This window comes from Apis laboriosa, unplaced genomic scaffold (assembly GCF_014066325.1).
Source record: "Apis laboriosa isolate Shangri-la unplaced genomic scaffold, ASM1406632v1 scaffold21_cov150, whole genome shotgun sequence".
Lineage (NCBI taxonomy): Eukaryota > Metazoa > Arthropoda > Insecta > Hymenoptera > Apidae > Apis > Apis laboriosa.
Window position 1 is genome coordinate 413,678 of NW_025222365.1, and position 16,407 is coordinate 430,084.

The 16,407-nt window shown below is 21.0% G+C and overlaps 5 protein-coding genes and 3 non-coding genes across 9 annotated transcripts; 5 read left to right on the forward strand and 3 right to left on the reverse strand.

The window, feature by feature from the left end:
- The first annotated feature begins 2,335 nt into the window (after positions 1–2,335).
- Trnaw-cca lies at positions 2,336–2,407 on the forward strand. The gene has a single exon. It is a non-coding gene; the product is annotated as a tRNA-Trp (tRNA).
- Positions 2,408–2,903: 496 nt separating this feature from the next.
- Positions 2,904–2,985, forward strand: Trnas-aga. The gene has a single exon. It is a non-coding gene; the product is annotated as a tRNA-Ser (tRNA).
- A 255-nt stretch (positions 2,986–3,240) lies between these two features.
- On the forward strand, positions 3,241–3,314 carry Trnat-agu. The gene has a single exon. It is a non-coding gene; the product is annotated as a tRNA-Thr (tRNA).
- A 259-nt stretch (positions 3,315–3,573) lies between these two features.
- Positions 3,574–4,666, reverse strand: LOC122712925. Its single transcript, XM_043932956.1, has 4 exons — positions 4,487–4,666; positions 4,161–4,425; positions 3,827–4,092; positions 3,574–3,719 (listed from the first exon to the last, which is right to left on the reverse strand). Exons 1-4 carry the CDS (start codon positions 4,490–4,492, stop codon positions 3,585–3,587), a joined length of 672 nt encoding a protein of 223 aa, XP_043788891.1. The 5' UTR covers positions 4,493–4,666; the 3' UTR covers positions 3,574–3,584.
- A 696-nt stretch (positions 4,667–5,362) lies between these two features.
- Positions 5,363–8,012, reverse strand: LOC122712890 (transmembrane protein 161B). The gene is made up of 11 exons (XM_043932888.1): positions 7,952–8,012; positions 7,752–7,855; positions 7,420–7,675; positions 7,231–7,310; positions 6,941–7,156; positions 6,654–6,770; positions 6,453–6,593; positions 6,207–6,381; positions 6,017–6,113; positions 5,784–5,947; positions 5,363–5,702 (listed from the first exon to the last, which is right to left on the reverse strand). Exons 1-11 carry the CDS (start codon positions 7,952–7,954, stop codon positions 5,583–5,585), a joined length of 1,473 nt encoding a protein of 490 aa, XP_043788823.1. The 5' UTR covers positions 7,955–8,012; the 3' UTR covers positions 5,363–5,582.
- A 1,839-nt stretch (positions 8,013–9,851) lies between these two features.
- On the forward strand, positions 9,852–11,511 carry LOC122712931 (astakine-like). The gene is made up of 3 exons (XM_043932962.1): positions 9,852–9,942; positions 11,044–11,192; positions 11,293–11,511. The coding sequence occupies exons 2-3, from the start codon at positions 11,066–11,068 to the stop codon at positions 11,490–11,492; spliced, it is 327 nt and encodes a 108-aa protein (XP_043788897.1). The 5' UTR covers positions 9,852–9,942; positions 11,044–11,065; the 3' UTR covers positions 11,493–11,511.
- An 810-nt stretch (positions 11,512–12,321) lies between these two features.
- Positions 12,322–13,503, forward strand: LOC122712907 (AN1-type zinc finger protein 1-like). Of its 2 annotated transcripts, none has more exons than XM_043932919.1 (3): positions 12,322–12,463; positions 12,588–13,021; positions 13,123–13,503. In XM_043932919.1, the coding sequence occupies exons 2-3, from the start codon at positions 12,596–12,598 to the stop codon at positions 13,501–13,503; spliced, it is 807 nt and encodes a 268-aa protein (XP_043788854.1). In that variant the 5' UTR covers positions 12,322–12,463; positions 12,588–12,595. The 2 variants fall into 2 exon arrangements, with proteins under 2 accessions (XP_043788854.1, XP_043788853.1); XM_043932918.1 differs by having other exon boundaries at positions 12,332–12,469.
- Positions 13,504–14,227: 724 nt separating this feature from the next.
- LOC122712849 (tetraspanin-33-like) lies at positions 14,228–16,351 on the reverse strand. Its single transcript, XM_043932801.1, has 5 exons — positions 16,045–16,351; positions 15,668–15,871; positions 15,418–15,591; positions 15,165–15,296; positions 14,228–15,107 (listed from the first exon to the last, which is right to left on the reverse strand). Exons 1-5 carry the CDS (start codon positions 16,132–16,134, stop codon positions 14,871–14,873), a joined length of 837 nt encoding a protein of 278 aa, XP_043788736.1. The 5' UTR covers positions 16,135–16,351; the 3' UTR covers positions 14,228–14,870.
- Between the last annotated feature and the right edge of the window lie 56 nt (positions 16,352–16,407).

Consider the following 16,407-nt stretch of genomic DNA (forward strand, 5'->3'; position numbering starts at 1 on the left):
ATTGATATATATATATATAACAAATACTGTTATAAGGAACAAAAATTTCTATGTATATTGATTTCAATCCTTATATTGGCCGTCATATCAGTCTTATCTTTTTCTTTTATTTTTAATTTCTAATTTCTAATTTTTAATTTATTTCTAATCCTATATAAAACTATATCGAAAACTGTATATAAGTATTATTAACTAGTATTAAGAATGTAATATGTGTTATTATATTTATTATCATCATAAATATTGAAATTATATTAAATTTATTATATTGTATGTATATATATAATATTGCATTCATATATTGAAATTTATAATAATATAAAAATTAATAAATTAGATTACTATAATAAAAAAAATACTTTTCTTAACATAATATAATAACATAATATAATATATAGCTGCATAATTCTTCAATGTGATCATTGTTTACATTATTATATAATATTATTATATATTATTATTATCATATTTGATATATTATATTATAGAAAAGGGAATCAATTTCATACTTGAGTATCATATTAAAAATAATTTAAATATATATATATATATATATATATATGTAATTATATATAAAAATACATATCTATATATTATAATCCTCCAATGAATTTTTAGTTAGCAGATAGAATGGACATAATCAACAATTTAACCGACCTATAAGTAGGAACGCAGGAATTGTTATAAGATATTAAAACGATAGATAAAACTTCCACGTTTGTTATGTTAGCCGCTGATTGGAAAGACACAATTTTGAGGAAGAGCCGCAATCGGCTTTAAGCATTTTTATAATATAGCAATTCTTCACACAATTTTTTTTCATTATTTATTAATTTGTTAATCCAATATGATAAAAATATTAGATCAATGGTTTCAATATATCTTTGGTGATTTACTATTACTATTTTAAAATTTTATTTGACAATATAGTAATATTAGCAATCTAATCTTATTTATATAATGTATAATAAAATCATGGGATAGTGACACTGTTTTTCCCCAAAATTGGAAATAATATAATAATATTTCTTATTTATGTGTGTATATATATATAATTAAAATTCTTCATAAAATAATATTTCTTCATTATATTTTACATCATAATATTCAATGATAATTCTACACTTCTTACAAATGCAAATCTTATTAAATTTTCCCCTAAAATAAATGATTCGCAGTAATGAGGGAGAATTTGTCTTCTACGTAACTGAAGCTTGCAATAATAAGTAGACATAGAATCATATGTATACACATATACATTTCTACATTTATACTAACGCTTCTATCGGTAGTTATGAAATTACTGTTAGCTGCATGCGTCCCTGTTGAAAAAATTCCTCACGGGCGAAAGTCAAGGTATGATGGAATATTGTAACAGCATATTGGTTAGAAATGTTCCATGATTACATGATATCCTGATACTAGGAGGGGCTTTGTGAGACAACCCGCGCGAAACTCTTTCCAACGTAGGGAGAAATGTAGCTTCCTAAGTCAATATGTTTTTCGGATAATTCGGAACTTGCATACGGGATGTGAGCATGCATTACGTGAATTTTACTGAACACATCGGAACTATAAAAATAATTCCTCTTTTTCTAAACATTTTCATAAAAAAAATATTGTGAAAAGAAAAAATGTAATTCTTTAAATTCATGGTATAATTACTAATAATCTTTAAATCTACATATATATAAAACAGAAAAAATAATACATTTTAGTATTATATATTTCATTCATGTAATTATATATTATATAATTAATTACATTAATTTTATATTAATATATGATTTAATATAGAAAATAAAATAAATTTTATTTATTTTATACGCTATTTATTATTATATTGGATGATTCTTAAATATAAGTTGAATTATCAAAAAAATAGATATATATTATGTATATATGTATATATATATATATATATAATATATACATACATATATTTGTATACATATGTGTATATGTTGTGTTTATATATAATACACATATATATACAAAAACGTAATATCTTAAAATTTTTTTTGTATGATTATTGTATTTATATACTAAAATTATATAATACATTAACAAATGTTTTATGTTCATTATCAAATTATCGAATATGTGTCACATATTATTATTTAATATGATGAAAAAGAAAATTTAAAAATTATATTTTTATTACATTTAAAATGATAAAATTATTTTAAAAAAAAGATATGAAGAAAAAAGAAATGTTATAATATTTTTCATCTTGTATATTACCAATACTTTATTGATTCATAATATTATTGTTTAAATAATATATTTTTAATAATTTACTTTTAATAGAGGATAAATAAACCGATGTTTCAAAGACTCCGTGGCGCAACGGTAGCGCGTCTGACTCCAGATCAGAAGGTTGCGTGTTCAAATCACGTCGGGGTCAAGTACATTTTTTATTTCTGTTAATAAATTATTAAATTAATAATTTATTCATAAAATAAATTAAATATGAAATGAATTTTCTTATATCAAAATTATATATTTTTAAAGTTAATACTACTTTTATATGTATATATATATATATATATATTAAAAATATTTTTAATTTGTATATAACATTAAGTAAATAAACAGATATAAAATTTTATGTTAATAGTTAATGAGTTTAAAATAGTTTAATTTCTATGTAATTTTAACATGTTTATATGACTACCAAATAACTCAAATAATATATTTTCAGAGAGATCTAAAATAAGAATGAAATTTTTATCCATATGGAAAATATCAAAATACAAAAAATGTTTAAATGTAATAAGTATATAATAATATAATATAATATAATATAATTGTAATATTTTATAAATTAATTTTTAATTATAATTTTTATATATCATATTTGAAAAGTAAATTTCTATTATTTATATCAAGTAAGAATTGAAGCAGTCGTGGCCGAGTGGTTAAGGCGTCTGACTAGAAATCAGATTCCCTCTGGGAGCGTAGGTTCGAGTCCTACCGACTGCGATGTTTAATATATTTTTTTATATTTTTGAAAATGAAATATAACAATAAATAATTAAAATATACTCTTTATGAATTTTATTTTTAATTAGAATTAGAATCTTAACATTATTTCATTATATTTTTATTCATTTATTATATATTTATATCTAAAAAATTATCAAAGAGTAATTAAAAAATTATAGGAAAAATATTTAATTATAATAAGTATATAATATTCTTACTATTATTATATTTAATAATAATTTAATATATAACGGCGCCGTGGCTTAGCTGGTTAAAGCGCCTGTCTAGTAAACAGGAGATCGGGGGTTCGAATCCCCCCGGGGCCTTTCCAAATGTTAAATTTTTCTTTTAAATCTTAATAACAATAATATAATATTGCATAATTGCGAAATATAACTTTAAAATAAATATATTGTAAGATATGAAAAATAAATAACAGAGTTAGAAGTACAATTAGAAAATTTAATAAGTAACTTTTTATTTAAGTAATATTTAAAACTATTCATTTTTTCATTATATTTATATAAATAAATAAATAAAATATGAAATATAACAAAAAATACAAAATTTAGCATTTTATAATATACTTATATATCTTAGAAATCAAATTTATAGCCATTTCCGGAAACTTTCACTCGTGCTACTGATGGTGCTGATGAATAAGCAACACCTAATAAATTTTGAGATTGTTGTTGTTGCTCTTGTTGTAACTGAATTTGTTCAGGATGAACCTATGAATAATTAATATTAAATAAAAATTATATAAATTTAAATTAAACAAAAATCAAATAAATTCTATAACATGCAATTTTAAATAGCTTTTGCATGCTGTTTTTACTTGTGTATGAGACTGTGTAGCTTGCACATTTTCTTGAGATTGAGTTTGAGCTTGAGCTTGCTGTAATGCAAATAATTGTGCTAATTGTGTTTGATATGCGTTAGCTGGTGAATAGCCATGTATATGGGGTTGTTGAAATTGTTGTAACTGTTGATAATATGCTAGAGCATTAAATGGATCAATAGAAGCTTGATATGGTAACGATGTAGGTGCAGAAGAAACAAAAGTAGGTGCAGTTGCATAGCCATGTGCAATAGGAAATACACCTGTATAATAAATATAAGAATCAATTACATTTTGTAAAGATATGTAATATTTTGTATATAGTACAAACCTAAACTAGGGTTTTTATAAGCAAGAGCGTTAGCAATATTTGGTAAAACTCTTTGCGCTAATTGAAGATTTCCAATATTGGAACTAAATGATTGGTGTGAATTAGGACCATTAAAAGCAAAAGCTGTTTGTATTAAACCTGGTCTAATAAAACTGAAAGACGCATGCTGATCAGAAGTGCCAAGAACATTTGTTGGTTTTACATTTTGAATGGATGATTCGGCATATACCGAAAAAAGCATAATATAAAAAAATATAATATATTTCTGAAAATAATAACTTCTATAAAATATGCAATTAAAATAGATTACAATTAAAAATACTTACCAACATTTTATAACTTATAAAAAGTTTGAAAGTTTTTTGCTAAATAAATGACACTATTATCACTGATGAATATCACATTCTGACGTTAAAGTACTCTGTGGAGAGTTATATATCACGGAAGCAGCTAAGTTGATACGTGAGTAGCATCGCATCGATATATTTTCGCTACATACAATTACACTTTCTCCAAGATACCAAGATAACAATTCATGAATAATAATCATTCAATATAGTTTTTCTTTTTATGATTAATTCAAATCATTAAAATATCATACAATAATTAGATTTAAAAAAAATAAATAAAATAAAAAAAATAAATAAAATAAAAATAAATAAAATAAAAAAAAAAATTTATAATTTCATATCATTAATAAAATTATTAATTGTTGTACATAAAATTTTAATAAATATTTTGTACATTTTAAAATATATACAAGATTTTAGTTAAATAATATTAAAACGAATAGGCATAAGACAGTGAAACATTTTTGTTTAATTCATTTATGATTGTAACATCGATGAAAGTTGCTTTCATTTGACATAGAACTGATACACGCACGAGTTATTAATTGTAATCAGTTAATCGTGTATGGAATATTAAATAAATTATTTTACAGGCAGTGCTTTGATTTATTCATATTTTGCACACATTTGGAAGTCTATTTATTTTTTATTGTAAAACATTTTTAAATTTGTTTTGAAAATATTTTATACTCTTTTGTATTCAATAATTTGCAATATTTTATATTACAAAATGTTTTTCTAAATTTTTATATAAACATTATATGTTATATAATATAATATCCAATAAAAAATTTGGAATATAAAGATACAATGAGATCTATTTGTAATTTTAATTTTGATATAATATTTATACATGTTATAATAATAACATTTTTATTGCTATGCATATTATAAAATTTTTGATAATGGTATTAATTCCTTTCCATTAAACAACCAATATTGTACATACCTTAAATAGGTATATTTTTCAAAATACATCATTATATTTATAAATATTTCAATGATTTTAGTATTGATAAATTAATCATGACATAAATTTGTGCGAAGTCATTCTCTTTTATAATATATTGTTTTACATGTTAGAGAAATATGATTGATAAAACATACCCATAGCGGTAGTTGCAAATAATGAAAAACAACTCCACCATGTTGCTAAACCTAATAATCCTCTATAGACATCCACAGTAAATATCTGTATAAAAATATATTAGAAGTCTTTTTAAATTATTTCTCTTGATACATTGAAATGCAATGATTATATTATAATTTTTACCTGTTTTAAGGAACTTAGAGTAAGTTGAAAATCTTGTGTTGCTTGCACAACAATTTTTTCGTTATCATAATCACTTATTACATCTGATATAAATTTTGATAGTTCATCAGCTGGGCATTCTTCAAGTGATGGTGCTTTTAAAAGTCCTTCCCATGTATAACCACCTAATGTATGAATATCATTACAAAATTATATGTATAATTATTAAAATATTCTATTAAAATTGATATTACCTAGAGTTTTATACATGAATGTAAAAAATAAACATATAATTATCGGAACGATAAATTGTAAAGCTACAACGCATAAATAATAAAATACTGCAGCAATCTGAAATAAATTATAGAAAAGATTTAATTAATTCTTATATTAAATAATTTTTAATTAATTTTTTTTATTATATATATTTTTATTTTTTGATACCTTTTTCTGTAAATCTATATTTGTAATTCTACCAGCTTCTTTTTTTTGATTTTCTAATTTTTGCATAGCTAAATTGAGATATGATTGTAAATAAATTGGCATTAATAAAAATTTTAATAAAACTGCAACAATAATTGCAATTAATCTCATACTCTCAAAAGTTGAAGTTGTCATCCTATAAGAATTCATCTATAAAAAAAATTGGATAGATAAATCTATTATGATAATTATTATTTCTTAACTTACAATGGTCCACTCATACCACTAAATATTCGAATAGTGAGATAATCTCTGCTTATAGGTTTAATCCATAAGCTTATTAATAAAAGTGGAGAAGCATAACTGATGTTTGCTATTAATAATAATAATTTTTGATCTTTATAATATCTGAAAAACATAATTTTTTATTAAAATGCATTAATAAATCAAAGATTTATTTAAATTTACCTTAATATATCCCAATGCATTTTTGACATTCTTAAACCTGGGAAAGTAAATAAGGAACCAAGTAAACCACAGCACAAAGCAAGGAAGAATTTTACTATAATTTTTGATGCAGGTCCTCTATAAAAGAAATATTATTTAAGAGTAAAATGAAAATATAATGAGAAAAAAATTATATAAAAAAAAATATTATAAATCTTTGTACAAGTTTATAAAAGAATAATGATTAAGAATTATTATTTATAAAAGAAAAATGTTTATAAATAAAAAAGCTTATGAATAAAACTTACGTAGAAGAAAGACCTTGATTATTTAGAAAAAGAGATGCACTATGATTGAAACTTGCATAAGCTTTATCTAATCCAATTTCAAGATTATTTTCATCAACAATAAAAATTGTCATAGCTATAAGAAGATAAGCAAATCCAGTTACAATACATGTAGATCTTTCACCTATGCTTTCTTCTCCTTTAAAATATTGTATCCACAAGGAAAGTAATACTTTGCTAAATATTAATTAAAGAAAATAAATTTTGAAAAGAATAATATTTGTAATAATACAAGTCAATAAAAAGGATACAATGCAAAACCCAAAACTAATAAGCACCAAAGCATACTTAAATTAATTTCATCTTTGATTGGATATAAGTAATTATATATCTGTTAAATAATATTTAAAATATATTTATAATTATATAGTAATATAATAATAATTATAAAGTATTAGAGAAATATAAATACAAATAAAAAAAAAGGAACTTTAATTTACCTCTGTTATAACATAAACTGCAATAGCATAAATAGAAAAATCCAATAACCACTGATATTCTGTATAATATTTTAAATGCACTACATCTAATATAGTTATTTTAGTATTCTCAAGCGTAATATCTAAATTTCTAGGAACATGAAAAACTTCTTTAACTTTTCCATTTTCTGTATATTTGCCTTTCTTAGATTTTTCTTTTGGTACACCAGCAAGGATTCTAAGTTGCTGATCAGTTGGATATAAATAACGTGTCAATCTATTAAATTATTGTAATATTTTTTATTAATTATGAATTTCATGTGCATTATATTTATATTCAATTAAAAAGATACCCAGTAGAACATAAAATCCATCTTGCTAAAGAAAAATGTGGAGTTAATTTTTGAATGACACTGACCATAATAAGTGTGATAACTAACTGAGCTCCTAAGAGAGCCTAAAATATTTAAGTTTAAATATTATTTAAGTTTATTATTAAGTTAATATTATTAAATCTTTACGTAAATATCACATATAGTTATATATAAATTACCATAGTTGAAAATGAGTAAATTAAAATTAAGCTAGAGGTTATTTATTTCACATAAATATTTGTTCCATTGTAAAATAGAAATTTCTTGGGAAATTGTTAATTAACATTGAAATATATTAAAATAATGAATTATCTTATGTTTAACAACATTAAAATGAATTTCACCATTTTAAATAACATATATATAAGATATAAATAACGAAATAGCTCATTTTATAAATAGTTGTAACCTCACAAAACTAAAAACATTGTAATCTTTCGTATGAGATATAAGATTATTTCCAGTTTTATCTATAGAAAGGAAAGTTCGACAATTGTAAAAACATCTAGCGGACAAATTTCGAAATAGATATTATCAAATTTGTTCAACATAAAGTTAAATTTGTTCAATTATTACATTATTACAATTACTATAATTAAACATATTAATTACAAAAAAAATATTTATTTCACCACAAATTAAAGATACAGAAAAGTAATATTTAATATTATGTCTAATATTTAATTTTATGTCTAAAATATGGATCACACAAAAAAATTAAAATGTTTAATATACTCTGCTATAAATAGTAAACAAATTTATTTGAGCTAAATTAAAATATCATGCTTATATTTTATGAAAATATATATTTAATAATAATTTTGAAGATTTTTAACATTATAAAAATAGAGTTAAATATAATGTTATTAATTTTATATTATATTTAATATTTAATATTAATAATTTTTTAAATAAATTTTAATAAATGTTATAAATCAATTTTTTATATGTAGTGTTTTTTATATACAATTGTAAATATTTATGCAATATGAACGAAAACATCGACGATTTTTAAAATTTTTAATTAATAAATTAAACAATAAAACAATAAAGTTAATCAGATATCGAAACTATTTTTTATTCGTACAAAATTTTGCAGAGCAAATATAATCTAAAAGAATAAATAATAAAAGAAATATAGAAATAAAATATTGAAATCAATATTGCAATTTTTAAAATATTGTAAATAAAACTCATGAAAAAAAATAGAAAATAGTAAAAAAAAAAAATAAAAAATAGAATAAAAATTAATCTCTTGAGTATCAGAGTATCACATCTTTTTAAAAAATAAAATAGAATAAGAACTGAAGATTAACGCCATCTCTTAAATACATTTAAAAAGATACTTCTTGAAAGAAATTTCTTTGACAAGAAATATTGATAATCAATTCTTATTTTATTTCTATTATATTCACTATTTTTTTTTCTTCTCGTATTATTTGCTTTCTCTTTCTATATTTGCTTTTGGCGCGTGATTTTATTTAATTGAAAAAAATTAGATAATTAATTAAACAAACAAGTTCATATATCTGTTTATAAATTTCAATTTTTTCAAATGAAAATGAATCTATAGTAAATTTATTTAAATACACTTAAATTGCTTGATATCATTATATAAATATGAAATAACTAACATCAAATTAATTATCAATCCTACATACGTATATATTTCCAAGATCTGATAGAAATCTTTCTTTGAAGGATTTCTATTTAACTAATTACATAATACTGTAATTATAAACGAACAATTTTTCCTTGAATTTATCATTTACATACTTATAAAATCGATCATTAATCAATCAATTATATAATTCCTTTGCTATTAAAAATTTTATCAAAGACATAATGAAAATCATTGTAAAATATATAATGAATTTATACTATAAATTTATATGATCTTTTAATTATTGATTGAGTATTGATCGAAAAATATTTTTTTTTCACTTATAAAAAAATATTTTGATATCATATATAGTATACTATATAAATACTGACTTTAAATCAATTAATATAAATTTAACATATTCAGTAAATACGAAAATAAATCTTTCTATTTCAATCGCTTATTTAGAGGAACGAACAGAGGAAACTGATATAAAAACAACAGACATCAGTTTGCATGATCAAATGTGAATAAGTGTTTACCGAGTGTAGACAGTGTAAAAGGATTGTAAGTGCTCACGTATATTTTTATAATTTTTATAGTCTCTTACTAAATAAAAACAGAAAATGAAAACAAAAATAAGTAATGCGTGATCAATATAATGTTCAAAATTAAAAATGTTGTTAAAATCATATTTTTAGATATTTCTAATATTTAAAAAAAAAAGAAAATTTGTAGAAAAAAAATTATGCTATTACAATTATTTATAATGCTAAATTTGTAATTATTTATATACGTATTTATGTGTGTGTATATATATATATATATATATATATATATATATATTATATGTATGTATGTATGTATTTATTGTGAATGAAATTCTTATCATAATATCATATGATAATTCTTATCATATCATCATGAATGAAATTCATATCATAAATTAACAAATATTAGAGTATTAAATATTAAATTATTATAGAGTTTAGAAATTTTTAATTTTTTGTTAAATAATTAAAATTTTTTTTAATAATTATTATTATTAATATTATAAATAATATTTGTAATAAATAGTTAATTTCTCTAATATAATAAAGTTTATCAAATTATAAAATTAATTTTTAATTATCTTGAATTCAGTTTAAAAATTATTTCATTATCATTGTTTTCAATGACATTTGAAATTAAACTATTAAACAATTATATTAAATATATTACTATTCTTTCAAAAAAATTTGTATTATTGTTATATTAATTGAAGAAAATTGAAAGTCGTAATAATTAAATATGATATAATATGATATATCCGGAATAATGAAATTATAATAAACATTAAATAGTGTAATATTTTAAATATACAATCATGTGTGACTAATTACCAACTTCATAAAAAATCATCTAAAATTAATTTTATCTAACATTATTTATATATTAACAGTTAAAAATAGTTATTAACTTAAAACTGTTCTGTTGTAGTTTTGAATTAAATAATTGAATTAACAAAAAAACAAAAAAAAAAACATTAAATTGAATTAATTAAAAAAATTTTTAAAAATTAGAAAAAAGACCAGAATAATTATTTCTTTAAATAATAAATTTTTATTAAATCTTATAACTTTAAAATCATGAGAACTAAAAAGAAAAACAGATATATTTTCATTGCAGGAGTCAGCAAACAAAAATAACAATGATGACATCGATTTTTGTGATTTCTTTTCTTCTATTTGTACTGGAATATCCTTGCCACGCACAAAATGATTATATTAAATGTCAGACTAGTTCAGAATGTCAACCAAATCATTGTTGTACCTTAGGTATTTCACTTAATAAAAAAAATAAATTCATTTTACATAAAAAATGATTAATTTATTTTTTAAAACTAATAATTTTTATAATTTATTTATATAATTTTAGGATCAGCAAGATATAGTATACCACAATGTAAGCCTATGCAAGGAAAAGGAGAAGTTTGTAGACCAACTAATGAGCCTTTTAATGTTACCCTTGGTTATCCGGATGGTAGTTTATTGAAAATTGAAGATGTACATTTCATTTTTTGTCCTTGCACTAATGGACTTTCATGCGAAAAAGGCATTTGTAAAGAAAAAAATTAAAAAATATGATACAATTCAATTAATCAATAATAAAGATTAGACAACAAAACAATTAATGCAAAACAAAGAAAAAAAAATTTTCTATTATAAAAAATATATAAATAAAATTGATAACAATAAATATATTTGATACAATGAATAAAAAAAACAATTAACTAATAAAAATAATTAGTAAAACTCGATATATAAATTAAAACAAATTTAATAATTAAATTGTACCAAATGACTAAATTATTTCTAATTTTATTATTTCTATTTTTTCTAAAACGTAATAAAATAATATTAACAATTTTCTTATGAGAATTAAAAAAAAATCAATTTCAAAAAATTTAAATTAGAATAAAAAAATATAATTATATAATGATATTATGATTATTAAATGTGTAATCTTGTTTAATCATAATTAACAATTCAAATTATTTTAAATATTTTTAATGTTAAATAAAATTTAAATAATGCTAAAATAAAAATAATAAAAAATATTATTTTATTTAATTTTATATATTATTTGAACGATAATTTATTTTTGTTGTCCTTGAAATATTTTTAATCGATAATAGTAATTTAATTTGATACGATCTTATTTATAGAGTCGAACATCTTTGTTTCATTATGTCAGTGACTATAATTTTTCAATTAAAATAGGTAATCGTAACCGAATAGAAATTTTGATATTTTATTTGCCAATGCAGATAAAAGAAAATATTTAAAAAATTGTGTATTTTACGATATGGACAGTCAAGTATGTGGAGACGGTAGATTATTAGATTTAATTGATGAGATTTGGCATAAAGAACGTTTGCCTATAGATGATATTTCAGTACCAATAGCAGAATTACCTGATCCTGAAAGTGATAATGGTGATTCTCATATGACATTGAAAGAATTAGAACAAAAGTGGAATAATCTAGCTTTAGGAACTCTCAGTGAAAACCATTTACATTCTCCAACACCTTCTCATAGTTAAATAAGTAATGGTTTGTGATATATAATAATTGAACATAACTAATATATTAATAATTTATTATATATTTTAATTAAACAAATTATATTTTTGTTCATAATATATATATATATATATTTATTCTATTATAGATTTAAAAATGGAATTTCCAAATATTGGAGCAAGATGTTCAATCAAAGATTGCAAACAATTAAATTTTTTACCATTTGAATGCAATCATTGTCATGATTTATTTTGCAAAGAACATTTTCATATATCTTCTCATAAATGTTTAAGTTTTAAAGATAAGATAACATATACTAAAATAAAGGCATCAAATTATACATGTTCAGAAGAATTTTGCAAAGAAATGTCACCTATCGAAATGCAATGTATTAAATGTAAAAAACATTTCTGTCTACAACACAGATATCATGGTTGTTTAGAATATACAAATGAAGAAAAAACAACAAAGTTAAAAAAGTGGCAAATACCAAAAAAACAATTTGCAGAAGCAAAAGCTATAGTGGATGAAGAAATTTCAAATACTTTGAAGAAATCTAAAAATACTGCAATGGCTAATAAAGTATAATATTTAAATATTTAAATATAATAATTAAAAAAAGATGTTATTAATATTAATTACTTATTAATATATAATTATTATTTATGATATTATTTAATTAGGTAAGGCTTATGCGTTTAAAGGGTTCTGCTGTTGGTGTGAAAAATATACCAATGAATGAAAGATGTTATTTTCTTGTATATCTCCCAACTACAATATCTAATAAACATATAGGACCATCAAAAAGTATTTATGTGAATACAAATTGGACAATTGGGAAGGCAATAGATTCAATAGCTGATATATTAAAAATATCTAATAATAATAATTTAGCAAAAACATGTAAACTACAATTATTTCATTATACAACTGGTGCATTAATATGTAATGAAATGAATATGCTATTAACGAAATTGTTTGAAAATTCTGAACTTGTTGATGGACAAAGTATAATTTTAGAATATTCAAATAGTACTTTTGTAGATTATACTTTATATAAATAAATATTTACAAAAAATAATAATCATTTATTTTTTAATTTATTCATCCTTAAAATATATTTTATTAATACAATAATAATAATTTATTGGTAAAGATAAAAAAACAGTTTTAGAATAATATTTTGTTTATTACAAATTAGATAGTTTTATATATCAGTTTTACATTTATTTTTGATAAAAAGACACGCAGATGAATTATATATATACTTAATAAACAAATCATTTACACCAGATTATTGTCAAGTTTTTTTCAAATAAAATGATGATGATACTTTGACTTTGGCACTGGACGTATTTTTTTGTCTTATTTAAATTACACTAATGTAATAAAAAAATAATAATATTAATTAAAAAATAATTAATTAATATTATATAAATAATACTAATTAATTAGTTTTATATTGTATTTAATATAAATAATAATAAAATTATATAATAAAAAAGATATGTTTTTAACCATGTGCGTGTTTTAATTATATTCGTTATTTTATTCCATTTTGTTGAATTAATCAATAAAATTATTTATTATGAGACAGAGTCTTAAATACGCACACGGTAAAATATTTTCGGAAATAACTATGTAAATATATAAAAAATCTTGAATCTCTTAGAATTGTTTCTATTTCTTAAACTATAAAATGTAAGTCTTTTGTATATTTAAAGGCTTGATGCTTTTAATACTTACAATACTACTATTACTTATAATGTGCGAATAATATATTAATTTTAGTGCAAAAATTACCAACATATGAAATTTACTATTGTTATTTATTTTTTATAAATTATATACATAATAAAAAAATTAATATTTATTACAAAATTAATTGTGGTTATTTTAATATATAATTAATTACATTAATTTAATTAATTTTTTATAGCGAATAAAAAAATATTTTTTCTCATATGTGTAATTTTTGCAACAAATTTGATATGTAACTAAATATATATATTGAATAATATCGTTATTTAAATATTTCGTTTTAGATTGAATTTATATAGTTTAAAAGCAACCAGCCTGTGATTGTTCAAGTTTGAGAAAATTTCAAGAAAAAATATATGGCTACATCACTTAATATAATTTGTTGACAACATATAACATAAATTGGTAATGAAGAAAATAAAATTATAAAAATAGAGCATTATGTAAAAAATAAAAAATCATTGTTAAAATATAAATGAAAATTGTTTTTGAAATAAAAAAAAAGTTTGATGAAAACAAAAATAGAAATTATGTATACAAGAACTGCAATACTAATAAGTAAAGCCATCCGAATTTTTCCACATTTTTTAGTATCATGACTTCTTGATCGAATATTGGCCACCTGCCTATTGGGAGGAATTTGATAGCGGTAGGTGGCCTGAAGTCAAGCTCAGGAATGCCAACGAGACTTTTGCAATTCAATTTGGCCTTCTAATGTTTTAGCAAGATAAATGACAAATAATTGACTAAGAGCTATACCTAAAGCAATACCAGCTATTGTGTACAAATTGCGTTCTGCCCAACTTCTCACAATTTCAATGCACCCACTAGTCCATACTTTTTTACCTGCTTCAGAAACTGGTAGCATTTGTACTTTATAGCCACACATTATATTCACAAGTCCACTCTAGAAATTTGAAAAATATTTTAAATATATTATTAAGAAAGTATTAAAGATACTTACTGATATATCTGTAGCATTAATGCAACATGAAAATGGTGCACCACAACGTTCTACACTAGGACTGGAACAATTGAAATATTCATTCTTTCCCCAATCCAAATATCCTTCTTGACTTAAACCACAGCATCTGAACTGTTAAAAAAAACAAATTTTTTAAAATAATACTAATTATAATATATATATATATATATATATATATATATATATATGTATATGTATATATTATTAAATATCCTATTATAATATTTCTTACTTTTTGCTGACCAAAATCAATAAAATTTTGTAAATCAGGATCTTCTCTATATGTTTGTATGATTTTATCTGTGAATGATTCTTCCAATAATGATTGTAATGTATGTGGAAATATAAAACCAACAATTGCTATACCCATTTCAAGCAGAAAGAATACCAATAGACACAATGAATACTACAGTAAATAGATAATTAGATATTACATTAGTTATTAATAAACTTTCAAATATAATACATTTATTAATACTAACAAATTTAAGAAGACAAGTATTTTCACGTAATGCTCCTACACATCCTGCAAAACTAACAACAAAGACTACTGCTCCTGCAATAACCATTACAAGTGAAATATTGAGAATTACATCATATACATTTTCCACTCTAACAGAACCAGTTGCTTGCCATTTATCCACAAATGCATATAAACCTACTCCAATTAGAAGTCCTCCAAATAACTGCATAATAAAATAAATATTATATTTTAATTTAAATAAAATATTCAAAATTTTATTTTCTTTATTTATAAATAGTAATGCTAATAACATTAATGACAATAGTATAATAGCATTTATTAATTATAATAATAAAAATAATAATTCATAATATGAAATAGTAATAATATACTCACCCAAAAAACAAAATTGAGCATAAATATCATATATTTCACACAAGAACTAACATAAGTGAAATTATTCGTTCGTCTCCGATTATTCATCATTATAAAGTAAAAACAGTTTTAAGAAATATTAATTAGTATATACAAGATATTCGTACTTTTAATTATATATACAAATTGATTAATTATTTCATAATTCCATATATTCAACGCATATTTACTATTTCTTTCTTTAATCGGTGAAATATATTTGATCGTTCATGAATCAAAGCAAAAATATAATGCACCATACTTTGACAGCTTACTTTGCATCCGCCATTACACCTCTGTTTCTCATATTCCTCGAATTCAAGTTTAAAATCAGCTGTCCATTCC

Coding starts and splice junctions, on each gene's coding strand:
- LOC122712925 (XM_043932956.1), bottom strand. Junction 4,093..4,160: donor TTATAAAAACCCTAGTTTAG/GTTTGTACTATA, acceptor TTTATTATACAG/GTGTATTTCCTATTGCACAT. Junction 3,720..3,826: donor CTACACAGTCTCATACACAA/GTAAAAACAGCA, acceptor AATTATTCATAG/GTTCATCCTGAACAAATTCA.
- LOC122712890 (XM_043932888.1), bottom strand. Junction 7,157..7,230: donor TTAGTTTTGGGTTTTGCATT/GTATCCTTTTTA, acceptor ATTAATATTTAG/CAAAGTATTACTTTCCTTGT. Junction 6,594..6,653: donor ATGCATTGGGATATATTAAG/GTAAATTTAAAT, acceptor TATGTTTTTCAG/ATATTATAAAGATCAAAAAT.
- LOC122712931 (XM_043932962.1), top strand. CDS start 11,066: ATGATGACATCGATTTTTGTGATTTCTTTTCTTCTATTTGTACTGGAA. Junction 11,193..11,292: donor AAATCATTGTTGTACCTTAG/GTATTTCACTTA, acceptor ATATAATTTTAG/GATCAGCAAGATATAGTATA.
- LOC122712907 (XM_043932919.1), top strand. CDS start 12,596: ATGGAATTTCCAAATATTGGAGCAAGATGTTCAATCAAAGATTGCAAA. Junction 13,022..13,122: donor ATACTGCAATGGCTAATAAA/GTATAATATTTA, acceptor TTATTTAATTAG/GTAAGGCTTATGCGTTTAAA.
- LOC122712849 (XM_043932801.1), bottom strand. CDS start 16,134: ATGATGAATAATCGGAGACGAACGAATAATTTCACTTATGTTAGTTCT. Junction 15,872..16,044: donor TGCTCAATTTTGTTTTTTGG/GTGAGTATATTA, acceptor TTTATTATGCAG/TTATTTGGAGGACTTCTAAT. Junction 15,592..15,667: donor ATACTTGTCTTCTTAAATTT/GTTAGTATTAAT, acceptor TATTTACTGTAG/TATTCATTGTGTCTATTGGT.